This window comes from Choloepus didactylus, chromosome 2, assembly GCF_015220235.1.
Source record: "Choloepus didactylus isolate mChoDid1 chromosome 2, mChoDid1.pri, whole genome shotgun sequence".
NCBI lineage: Eukaryota > Metazoa > Chordata > Mammalia > Pilosa > Megalonychidae > Choloepus > Choloepus didactylus.
Window position 1 is genome coordinate 142,941,735 of NC_051308.1, and position 13,231 is coordinate 142,954,965.

The following is a 13,231-nucleotide window of genomic DNA, read 5'->3' on the forward strand; positions in this document are numbered from 1 at the left end:
TCCGCTAGCAGCACCATGAACATGTATCTACTAATGCTCTGTTCCATGACAGTCTAGGTTTTTACTATCATGCACCTCAAAATTCTTCCAGCCTTTGCCCATTGACCAATTCCAAAGCCACTTCCACATATTCTGGGTATTTGTTACAGCTGCACCCCACTTCCAGGTACCAAAATCTGCATTAGTTTTCTATTGCTACCATAACAAACTTCACAAACTTAGTGACTTAAAACAATACAGATTTATTATCTTACAGTTCTGTGGGTCAGATGCCCAACACACATCCCACTGGGGTAAAATCAAAGTGCCAGCAGAGTTGCTTTCCTTTTTTGGAGGCTCTAGGGGAAAGTCTGTTTACTTGCCTTTTCTAGAAGCTTCCTGTATCTCTTGGTTTGCAGTGGCTTCTTCCATCTTCAAAGCCAGCAGCATAGCATCTTCAAATCTCTGACTACAAATGAGAAAGGTTCTCCATTTCTTAAGAAGTTGTGTGATTAGACTGAGCTCACTGGGATAATTTAGCATAATCTCCCCATTTCAAGGTTGTCTAGTTTGCTAGGCTGCTGAAAGCAGAAACCGTGAAATGGGTTAGCTTTAAACAATGGTAATTTATCAGCTTAACAGTTGAGGCTGTGGTAAATGTCCAAATCAAGGCATCATCAAGGTGATGCTTTTTTCCCGAAAACCAGCTGGCTTGTCACGTGCAAGGCACATGGCAGCTTCTGCTGGTCTCTCCCTTCCCTTCTGGGATTCATTGATTTCAGCTTCTTGCTTCTGTAGCTTTCTCTCTCTTGGTTTGAATTTCATTCTCTTATACAGGACTCCAGTAGGAGAATTAACACCCACCCTGGGCCACACCTAACCTGAATAACCTCGTCAAAAGGTCCTACTTAGAATAGGTTTCACCCACATGAATGGATTAGCTTTACGAACACGACTTTCTGGGTACATACAGTTCCAAACGACCATGAAAGTCCTTACCATTGATCACATATTCAAAGTTTCTTTTGCCGTGTCAGGTGGCTTATTCACAGGTTCCAGGGATTAAGGCAAGGTTATCTTCAGGGGGCCATTATTCTTCCTTCCACAAGGGTTTTAGCTCTATAGCAGGTATTGATCCAGGCACTATGAGACAGACAAAAAGGAGACGAACGTTAAGCAAGTAAAGAAATGAATCTGCAATGTAACTTCAGACAGTGATAAGTATTTTAAAGACAATAAAAGACGTCAAAATGTATTTTTCCCCCAGCATGTAATTCACTAGTTCACTCATTCAGTAATTACTAAATACCTGCTATGTGAAAGACACTGTTCTATACATTTGAAATAGAACAGTGACTAGACAGAGGTATTTCCATTCTAATGGAGTATTCTAGTGGAAGGGACAGATAAAAATATAGAGAAATTTTAAAAAACACAACTGGAGAGCACAATTTTAGATAGTGATAAATGCTATGAAGAAAAACTCCATCCTCTTTCCCCTGTACCAATGCAGTTTTCATCTATTCATTCTTTTATTCATTAAGTGTTTATTGAGTACTTAGTGTCTGTCAGGCAAATTGCTAAGTCTAGGTTTACAGTGATAAGCAAGACACAGCTTCTCCCTCCTCACTCTACTGAAGGAAACAACCCAAATAAGTAATAACAATTCACTCTTATAATTGTTCTCAGAGGACAAGCAAGGTGCTTCGAGAGCATATAGCCAGACTGCCTGTGATGCATCTGTGCCTAGGACACTTTTGCCCACCATTTCCACTTTGCCTGGAATTCTTGTACTCATCCTTCAGAATCAAACCTTAGATGTCCTTTCTTTGAAGAAATACAGTCTCCATTATATGGAACATTCTAAACAAACATCTGTGTATTTTATTTTCATTTATATATTGTTTTCTCAACTTACCAAAAAATGCATGCTTATTAGAACAAGTGAGCCAACTCACATACAGAATATTATAGGTATTTGTGACTATAGTTTAATAAAAGTGAACATGTAAGCAAAACCTCTGTGTATGTGTATTAATTTTTGTAAAAGCAAGGAGAAAAGAGTAGAAGAATACACACTGAGCTGTGAATGGAACAAATGATCAGCTTTGGATTTCTGCATCTTTCTGCTAATTGATATTTTTGGAATGAATGCATAAGAAATGCCAGCAATGGCTAAAAGCCTTGGCCTGTAAGGTAGAGTACATCCACTGACCCTTGAGGACTGAAGGATACCATCCTGCTCAAATCACAGAGCCTCCTGTTTGTGTTTTATTTTAGCAACACTTTGACATCTGGTTAATCTGGAGGTTTCATAAGTGAATTAAAAAACAAGAAAGCATAAATAATCAATTCTGGTTCTGTATCCAACTTGTTTAATAGATTCTTATGCCATAATTTCCTTTTCTGCAAATTAGGAATAATAGACTTTGTGTAAGGATAACACAATTAGAATGGTTAAAAGGCACTTACATTCATAAAGTATGAAATAGTTGCTGAGTACAAGTGAAAACCCTCTAATTTTTCTTTTGTGATATCCTTGCCAACTGATTGTGCTGCAGAAAATCTGCATAATAAAGCACTGCTATATTCCACCTGTAAATTGAGTGCAGTTTAACAAATGTCATCTTTCTATAACCCTTGAAATTTAACCTCCTTCAGTTTTGTCCCCTGGATGTTAATTGGGGGTCTGGTAGAAGAGGAGCCAAATACCAGGCATTTCTTAATCTAGAAGCTTTCTTATGAATTTGCATAGCAGCCAATCAAAGACTTTCTTTGGACTCTTTATAAACCATCCTTGAGTCATTAGGGCAACATAGGTATCAACCCAACATTCAAGAGAAACATAAAAGGGTCATGGCCCACAGGGTAATATCCACCTACACAACTTGGACAAGGGCTAGATTATATCTGAGACAGCCTTTTGGGATAAAGGGGAAAACAGACATTTTCCAAAGCCACGTAAAATCTGTAAGAGATTTTCTGCATGGACCCTGCTTACATTGCTCCTACTTTTCCCAAGTAGCAGAACATAGATGTAGCCTCACCCTTGTGGTACCACGGTGGACTTCTTTCTCCTTTTTTTAATTCCAGCTCTCTTGCATTCACTTATATTCGGCTTATGTCAGTTGGCTCTTTCCTCCAAGCAAGAAATCAATGATAAAGAAATGAAGTTTCAGGGGTACCTAAGTGTTCTCCCCCTTCTTTTCATTTACATCTCTCCTTCCTCAATAGTACCACCCTAGTTATCAATTTGTGCATCCTCCATAATGAACTTTTTATTGATTCAATTTTTTTCATCCATAAAATGAAGGCCGTAATAACATCTAACTTATAATGTTCTGAGTATTTAATGAGATAATTAATGTAATATGCTTGGAACATTGCCTATAACATAGTGAACACCCAATAAATGATAGCCCCAGTTAATATTAGTATATTAATATTATTCCATTATCACACATTTATTTTGTCTTAATAGGGGTAGGGTATCATTAGGGCTCTGACACGTGAATAAATGCAAAGATAAGAAATCTTTAATCAGCCTTATAGCTGTGTTAAAAAAACACCTCACAAGCAGCCTAAATTTCACTCCTTATTCATATGCACTAGTCATATCAGGAATTACTCTATTAGATGCATCACTGGAAACCTGAAGGTGTGTGATATCCTTGCCTTGTTATTCATGTGGGTAGAGCTCTTTAACACATTCTCTCGGGATGGCAAAAGCATATTTTCTCCTTCTCATCTCTTTCCTTCTCTTCAAGCATTCTTAGCCTCCATAACTGAAATGACTGCCCTTTTGAGCATAGGTTTAGAAGGCACAGACATAGTCTGAGGGTTACAGCCCAAGATGGAGAGAACTCAGCTTCTTTTTTTTTTTAATTCCAGAGCACTGGGACCTAGGATACATTGCAAAGGGCTAGAAGTTGGCTACAGAGAAGTCTTGTATCACGTGAACTTTTTAAATATTCATATAGTCCCTCTGGCAGCTAATAAGGCTGCAAACTTTGCCCAGGAAAAAAAAAGAAGACAATTACTGAATTTCATAGCATTCTAAAATGGCTTCTTTGAACTAAAAACTGAAGTGTTGATTTTGGCTTAGGCTTTTTAGGCAAATGTATTGAATAATATAAATAATTTTATTCAATTCAGGACAATAGACGTGGTTATATACATTTCTGAGTATTTTTCCAAGTATACAATCATTATCAGATACTTTGTGACATCAATACTATAAAATTAGCTCTCTGAATGTACTGTCAAAACCATCCCTTTTATAAATACTCTTCTGAAGACTTGAAACAATAACTGACACATTCCATTTGCAGTCAACAGACTTCCTTACCCAGTAACACATGGTTTAAATTATGAGTGATGCATGATGGAGCAATAGAATCAGATTGGGGAAACAGCCATAATATTGTTGAGCTTAGTGGCTCACAAATTCTAGACGTGGCACACAGTGCAAGACCTGACACTATAACCTCTTCATCTGAATATGTGAACATGCCAGAAATATAAGTATCTATTCATTACTTTTATTTTGTTTTGTTTTTGGCTGACACATTCCCCCCACTGTCATTTAGGTTTTGTTGTTACAACTCTGGCTGATAACAAACTTAGGTAAAACAAAGTAATTTCACAATTTCAAACAACATAAAATCAAATTTTAATGAACCTTGAAGCTGTTCTTCAAAGTAATATCTTTTTGGTAGAAATTTACCCCATTGTATTTTTTTCTAGTTATAGTCACAGGTTCTGATTTTTTGAAGTAAGCATATTCTCATCCTGCTGTACAGAACTGTAAAATTTAAAAACACTCCATCAATTTACCCCTTCTAACAGTATTGTCGAGATTGATCTAAAACTGTAAATTAAGATAAAGTAAGTATAGATACAAAAAGTAAATAGAAAATTTTTCACATTGAGTATCTGTGTTCAGTGTTCATAGCTGATTAATAAAGTTACTTAAGAATTGGCCATTGATCAGGAATGGCTGTATCAGGTAAGTAAAATTAAATGACTAGGAACCTTCATTCATTGCTGGTGGCTGGTGTGGTGGTTCCTCAGAGAAAGTATAGAATTACCATAGAACCTAGCAATCCCACTTTTAGGTATATACCCAAAAGAATTGAAATCAGGGACTCAAACAGGTATTTGCACACTGATGTTCATAGTGGCATTATTCACGATTGCCCAAAATGGAAGCAACCCAAGTGTCCATCAACCAATGAATGGATAAACAAAATGTGGTATATACATACAATAGAATACTATATCAACCATAAAAAAGGAATGAGGTTCTGATTCGTGCAACAACATGGATGCATCTTGAAGACATCATATTGAATGAAATAAGCCAGATACAAAAGGACGAGTATCGTATGGTCTCACTGATGTGAACTAATTAGAATAAGCAAACTCGTAGAGTCAGAATCTAGAATATAGGTTACCAGGAGATGGGATGGGGGAGAGAATAAGGAGCTAAGGCTTAACATATACAGAGTTCCATTTGGAATGATGGAAATGTTTTGGTAATGGATGGTGGTGTTGGTAGCAACACTGTGAGCATAATAACTGCATTGAAATATATATCTGAATGTTGTTAAAAGGGGAAATGTTAGATGTATGTATGGTAATAGAATAGAATTATTTTTAAATCCATGAAACTGCGTTACACAAGCAGTAAACCCTAGGTTAAACCATGGACTATAGTTAATAGTACAACTTATAAAAATGTGCTGTCGTCTGTTGTAACAAATGTACCACACCAATGCAAGAGTAAGTATATGGAAATGCTGTATTTTATGGATGATATTTCCATAAAAACCATAACTTCTTTAATAAAAAATTTAAAATGTCTACCACTCTTAATTCTGCATGTAAGAAACTTTCTTTGAAAAAAATCATGAACTATGGCTAATGATGTTAATTATATATGCATATACATGTCTATAATATTTTTGTGTACATATACATAAAATGCTACACAGGTATATCAAGAAAATAGCTTCATCAAATGTGATGTTTTTTATTTCATATTTCAGATGTACATTACCAACACAATCAAAGCCAAAGGAACAAGACTTGCTAAGCCAGTTCTGTGTTTGGGCTTAATGTGTTTGGCCTTTCTTACTGGACTCAACAGAGTAGCAGAGTATCGAAATCATTGGTCAGATGTGATAGCAGGTTTCTGGTTGGAATATCTATAGCAGTGTTCTGGTAAGTACAGATTTATTAGATATTATTGGATTTTAATTAATTCAGTTAACCACAAGTATGAATTACTAGATCTGCCCTAATATGGTATATTGAAATGCTAATATATGTATAAGTCGTTTATATCTTCTTCCTCTCCCATTTGTTCTGCCTCAAGTTAGGTTTGGGGTGGAAAAAAAATTAATTCTATGATTAAAGGTGATTAAATTATTTTCATATAAAATGAAACAGGACTAAAAATCCCTCAGTATGGAGCAAGTTGCTACAATGGTGCATCATGGGAATACAGGTTCAGGGCACAACCGAAACTTTTTTTTAATGATCTCTTTATTCCTTGCACACTATTAAAAGTTCAGAAAGGGCAAATAATCTCCTTGTCACACAGTAAAAGAGTCCAAAGAGCAGGAGAAGGAGTCCTATGGTGCCTCCTCTCCCAGGGTAGTCCCGGGTCTCAGTTGGTAGATGGCAGCTCTACACAAGACATTTTGCATTGGAGAAGAGAGAGAACTCTGTACAGCGTGTAGTCTTTTTATCCAGTTGTGGGGAAGTGGGCCCTGCTACTGAGAATTCCTGTTCTGGTAAGCATATCTGGTTTCTGTATTTAAGGTCTGCTGGGCCTTTCTATTAGACTTAACATCTTCCCTAGCGTGTGGAATGGCACACAATAGAATAGGAGGTTGGGGAAGTGGAAGGCCTGAGGATGGCCTCCTAGCATGTGTTGGTGATTTCCCCAGAGAAAGATGTGGAGATAGGAGAGGTCTCTTGATGACCACTTGACAAGTGCCTGTGATTTCCCCAACACTCCCTAGCTAGTCCTTAACACTGGGTTGTCTGGAAAGTTTTTAAACTTTTACACTCCCTCAAGGAAGTTTGCATCCTGGAGCATCTACGGCATTGCAAAGACCCTAGTGCCTCACCTCCATACTCCCCATGAGTCCCGATTCTAACAATTAAAACTTACCTTTGAGAGCAACCACTTCACTTCAGCAACTAAAAATTCAAGGGTAGATTCTAAGAAAATGATATCTCAAATCAATTTTACTCAATAGTGAAGGGTATACACAGTGACTTCCAACAAAGTAGGCATGCCATCTATACTCCTATAATAAAATCTCTTTGCAATGGTTTTAATAGGTTTAAGTTGTTGGAAAATGTATTCTAGCCTGACTTTAGGATTAATCAGTCCATTGTAAATATGGGTATATTGCATCTTATCCAGGTGGGAAAAAAATGTGTAACTATAAGTAAAAACATACTCTTGCATTGACACACTATAATTTAAGAAACATTTTATTTCCATTTTGATTACATTTAAATTGGCAATTGCTTTTCATACAACTTTCCTTCCTCAGCCTCCTTTAACTAATTAATAATCAGTGAGCAAAACTTATATGAACTTTTCTAGCTACTGACAGCTACCAGTTAAATGTTGGAGCACAATATATGTACCAGGCATTTACTAGGCAGTTTTAATAGGTTATTTGCTCTTGAATCTCTTATTGGGAAGTAGTGATCATATAGTCACCCTTGTTTCTTTTCTTTCTTGATATCACTTCCTCTCATTCCCCTGGGATACTTAGGTCCACCTCACTCTCTCCCTGAGATATCCTGTAGCCTCATAGAAACTGCGACCCAGGCTTGGACCAAAACCTTTTCCTCACTTTCACTTAACACATTTGAAACTGGTTAACATTAAACACAACAACAAAACAAAATACCTTACACAAATCCTAAGAAAATAATCATAGGCAAAACAAAGAGCATACGAATAAACAAAATGTCAAAGCACTAGTGTCAGATGCAACTGTATTTCAGCCCTGTGGGTCCAGGGCATCTTCACTGGCATCTCATCAGACTTGCTGCCTGGCTTCCATGGCCATCGGTTCCTGTCTTCCTTTTACTTCTGGTGAACATCTTGACACCTTGTGGGGCAAAATCCAGAACCCTCGTTTCTTCCCAGTTACTTCCCAGGAAGACAGCCGTGTGGTGAGGGAGGAGTTGAACAATTCATCCCTTTTGCGTTCAAGACCCTCCTCCTTCAAGTATTCAGAAGATTCTATGGTGGACCTTCAAATGAGCATTCTCACGCACCCAAGAAAATGACCTTATGAAAAGATGCAAAAGCAATGCCTTAACCACATAACTAAACATGCATTTATGCATTCATTTACCACCATATATGAGTGCGAGTACTGCACATGCCAGGCATTGTGCTAAGCACAGATAAATAGGACCCTGTCTCCTATGGGAGTCACAGTCTGGTTTGGGGTCACACAGCAAAGTTATTCCCTCAAATGTTCCCTCACTTTCTCCCTTCATAAAATAAGCATTTTTTGAGCACCTACTAAAATCCATGCTGGGAAAAACTACATGAAAAAGATACAGTCCATGTACTTAAAAAGATCACAGTCTGGTGGGATCGGATAGACACAAAGAATTTTATGGAGGATTAAGCATAATCATAGGTACATATTCTCAAAAGGTCATGTCTGTTAGGGTTAGGGGGAAATCAGAAAGGGGAAGTGATAAAATCCTTGGAAAGTTTGTAGAGCGGGTAGGTCTAGGCTGGGGCATAAAGAATGAGGGGCAGAGAGCACAGTGCACAGAGGCATTATAAAATGCTTCATAACAGAGGCATTTACTGATCCCCTAGTCTATGCAGGCCCAGGTATCAGCATGTGCATGAGACAGTGCAGCAGGCCTGGAACGGCACCAGTAATCCAGCATGAATGGCACGAGGGGAGAATGGAAAAGGACACAGGGGCTGGGGGTATCCTAAAGGGAAGTATGTTATGGAAACAATTTGGACTTTTGTTTTAAAATGAAAGTGATCTGGGAGCAACTGACAGGCTTAAAGTAAGTTGAAACAGAAAAACAGCCTGGTTAAATCCCAGCTCCTTCATGTGCTCATTGTATACCATTAAACAATTTACTAAACATTGCTGAGTCTTACTTTCTTATTTTTTAAAATAAGGCTAATCACACCCTCCTGAAAGGGTCATTGTAAGAATTTATAAAAGCTAAACGAAATATCGCATGTTCAGTAAACCAACAAATGAATGAACAAAATGAGTTTTATAAATGCTACTTCATTTTCTCTCAGTCCCTTTTACTCTATGATAAGATTTGTGCTCTGAAAATGTGTTTGGTGAAAAAATAAACCTCCAGGTAAAGATAAAGGAGACAAATTATGCAGAAAAAGGGAAATAAGATGGCACAAAGCTGGGCCTCGGTAGACACAAAAAGAAGGGGGAATATCTGAGAAGTATTTAGGCAAATGGAATGGTTTGCACCCTGATCAAAGGCTGGAGATAGTGGGGACAAAAGGGAGGGAGCAATCTGTGATGACTCCCAGGTTTCTCATTTGGGCAACTAAGTAGAACGTTTATTTTGAGCAGTGACTCCAGTTCTGGTTTGCAGAATCCTGGGGTGTTTCCAATTATCTTGCAGTGTGTGCAGCATTCTAAAATGATTCCAAAATAAAATTAATGCTAACCTACTGCAAACCTCTGTGTTTCAATTCACGACATCCTCATCTCCCAGTCATCCTGACTCGTTGCTCAGCATTTGCCTTTGACTCATTGTCTTACTCATCCTATACATACAGTGATTCATCTAGACCCAGTTCACTTCCACTATGAAAATATTTCTTCCATGTCCTATTTCTTTGCCATTATGGCCATAATCCCTAAATTTTAGAAATCACTGCTTCTCACCCCTATTCTATCTATGGGTTCCTAGCTGCCTCCTCACTTCAGACTGTCCTCCAAATACCCCACATTTTGCTTCTATACACAATTTGTTTATATTATAACTCACTGATAATAAAACAAAAGCAAAAGCTCTTTCCTACTGCATCACATCTAGACACTTGCACTGGACTTCTGGGGACCTTGATAATCTGGCTATACTCTTCTTAGCCAGGCTTGTTTTTCCCTCTTCACGGTGTAAAACCTGAATTTTGAATCCAGTCAGTTTCATTCCTCTCAAATGTATCCATCATACACCTTTGCCTCTGCAGGAGTGCCCTCTTTACTATATATTTTATAGGGCGAAACCGAGATTGGGAGTCAGACAAACCAACGTTCGAATCCTGTTTTTGCCACTTGCTGGATGTGTGACTGTACACTAATCACTTAGTCACTCATTCTTTAAATGGTGAGACTTTTTCTGATACGTATTTAAAATAGCTACTCCTCACTAAGGACTTCTTTCCTGATTCCCAATTTCACTTTTCTCCATTGCACAATTCAACTTTTAGTATGCCATGCATAACATTTTTCTTTTTAGTTTTCTGGGTTTTTTTTTGTTTTGTTTTGTTTGTTTTTCCTTGCAACCCCATTATAATGAAAGCTCCTCGTGAATACAGCGTTTTTTGTTTTGTTTACTGAGTATCCCTATTATCTAGAACAGGGTCTAGTACATAGGAGGTGCTCAGTAAATATTTGATGAATGAATGAATGAATGAGAATTTGTTTTATTTACCTCTCAGAACTCTTTTGTGGGTTAAATGTAATGAATGACTAGTGTAATAAGTGCAGCCCAGGGCCTGGAAGAAAGAAGGCACTTGCTAACATGTTCTTCACCTTGACTACTGTCTTCAAATCCTTTGTCACTTGAGATTTAGCTCTGGCAAGTTCCAACTTCTCTGGGAAGTATCCCTGATTATTTGATATCCCCATTTTCCCAGAATTTTTACAGCACTTGCAGTTACAGTCTAACAAGAAATTACATCCTGTGCTTAGTCCATCACTCTTATCCCATATGCATTTTCTTCAAGTTTAGAGAGTAGAATCCCCATGCTTAGTAAAATGCAAAACAGACAGCAGTTGAAGAATAGTTGTAGACAGATTAATATTATTTTACAAAAAATATATGTGTGCCTCAAAGCACTTCCAAAAAAGATGCATATGACAGTGTAGAGTAGTATAGCCCAAATTTATTTACCCACAATAGTTTGTCATGTTGTTATATACACCGTAATAATAGTAACAATAATAGCTGAGTGTTCTTTGCTACATTAACTCATTTACTCCTCACAATAGCCCATTGAGATTTTGTCAAAGAAAACTGCACTGGACAATGTGAAAGAGGCAAAGATGACTTTATTTATAGCTACCATGGTATAGGAGAGAGAATAGAACTCGACTCCAAGGTTGAGTTTTTTTTAGTTCAGTTTTATTGAGATGTATTCACATACTATACAATCATCCATGGTGTACAATCCACTGTCCACAGTACCATCATAGAGCTGTGCATTCATCTCCCCAATCTATTTTTGAGCATTTTCCTTATACCAGAAAGAATCATAATAAGAATAAAACTAAAAATAAAAAAGTTCACCCAAATCACCCCCTTCCCCCATCCCACCCTATTTTTCATTTAGTTTTTGTCCCCATTTTTCTACTCATCCATCCATACACTGGATACAGGGAGTACAATCTACTAGGTTTTTACAATCGTACTGTCACCCCTTGTAAGCTACATTGTTTTACAATCGTCTTCAAGAGTCAAGGCTACTGGCTTGGAGTTTGGTAGTTTCAGGTATTTACTTCTAGCTATTCCAATATATTAAAACCTAAAAAGTGTTATCTATATAGTGCATAAGAATGTCCACCAGAGTGACCTCTCGATTCCATTTGAAATCTCTCAGCCACTGAAGCTTTATTTCATTTCATTTTGCATCCCCCTTTTGGTCAAGAAGATGTTCTCCATCCCATGATGCTGGGCCCAGATTCATCCCCAGAAGTCATATCCTGCATTGCCAGGGAGATTTATGTCCTTGGGAGTCAGGTCCCCCATAGGGGGGAGGGTAGCGAGATCACCCGCCAAGGAGACTTAGTTATAGAGAGAGGGCCACATCTGAGCAACAAAGAGGCACTCAGGGATGGACACTCTTAGGCACAATTATAAGCAGGTTTAGCCTCTCTCCAAGGTTGAGTTTTATAGGTGGGGTAAGGGCAATGGAAAAGTCACAGTAAGCCATCTGGAAAAAAAGGGGTGGGGGAGGTTGGGGGCAATACTAATAACTTGAAATAGCTAGTATCTGAAGCAGTCTTCTTTTTCCTTTTTTTTCCTCCACTGCAGTGTAGTCCCACAGCTGCAAGATTAGTTTCAAGGTAGTCAGTGCTCAGGAAGGGAATGGGTAGGGGCACCCAAACAACAAGGCTGGCAGCTTGGTCAAGACAGAGAAAGTAATCTTGGTCAGTGTCAGCAGTTGTTGATAGAGGACAAGTTAAATCATTTGTTGAGAGATGGTGGCAAAGGTGAATTGTTTTAGGGTCAGGTATCATAAAAGAGGAATGTCTAAAAGGAAAACTATTAATAAAAGGTTGTATTGAAGTTTGGGGCCAGTGGATGAAAATCTTTTGCTTTTGTAGCACCATCCCTTGAGTTTCTTGAAGGTAAAATGTGGATGCTTTTGGTGATGTTGTCCTGTCATGATTATCTCTCAGATAAGGATGTGCATGACCTGAGCCTTGTACTAGACTTCTTTAGTGACTTTGACGTGGTTTGTCCAGGGAGAAATCCAGCTTAACATGGTCTGCTGAGGCAGTGAGTCCTTTGAGGTGTGTATCAAGTCATCAAGCTTTCGCTTTCAGTGCTCCTTTAGATCGTGGGGGAAAGGCCAGCAACAACTTGGAATTTCAATAAGCAGACAACCTAGAGTCACAACAAGGATTTAGAAGGTCAGATTTTAGTTGTTGGTGACATCAAATCAACAAAGTGGAAGGAAAATTGAGACCATTAGTTTGGGAAATTGTAGCTAGATACTGAAGGAAACTGTAAGAATTGGAAAATTGGTAAGGGTTGACAACATATGCAAGATGACAGGATTTTGTCCAATTTACAGGTTGGGCACAAAGCTGTTTGTTACCTGTTGTTTGCAAAGGGGTATAAAGTAGCTCAAAGATGATGAACAGGAGTGGAATCTTCTGATAAACCACAGGAATGTGCTACAATTTTCTATGGAAACACAAAATTTCTCTCCATAATCACCCTTCTTTTGATCAAAGATAATCCCAAAGAA

At 38.0% G+C, this 13,231-nt stretch overlaps 1 protein-coding gene across 1 annotated transcript in view; it reads left to right on the forward strand.

Annotated features, from left to right (window-relative positions):
• PLPPR5 (phospholipid phosphatase related 5) overlaps positions 1-13,231 on the forward strand; it is a 156,367-nt gene that overhangs the window by 108,268 nt on the left and 34,868 nt on the right. Inside the window, 2 exon segments of the mRNA XM_037815686.1 lie at positions 6,030-6,174; positions 6,177-6,204. Of these exon segments, the coding sequence (XP_037671614.1) occupies positions 6,030-6,174; positions 6,177-6,204 (173 nt within the window).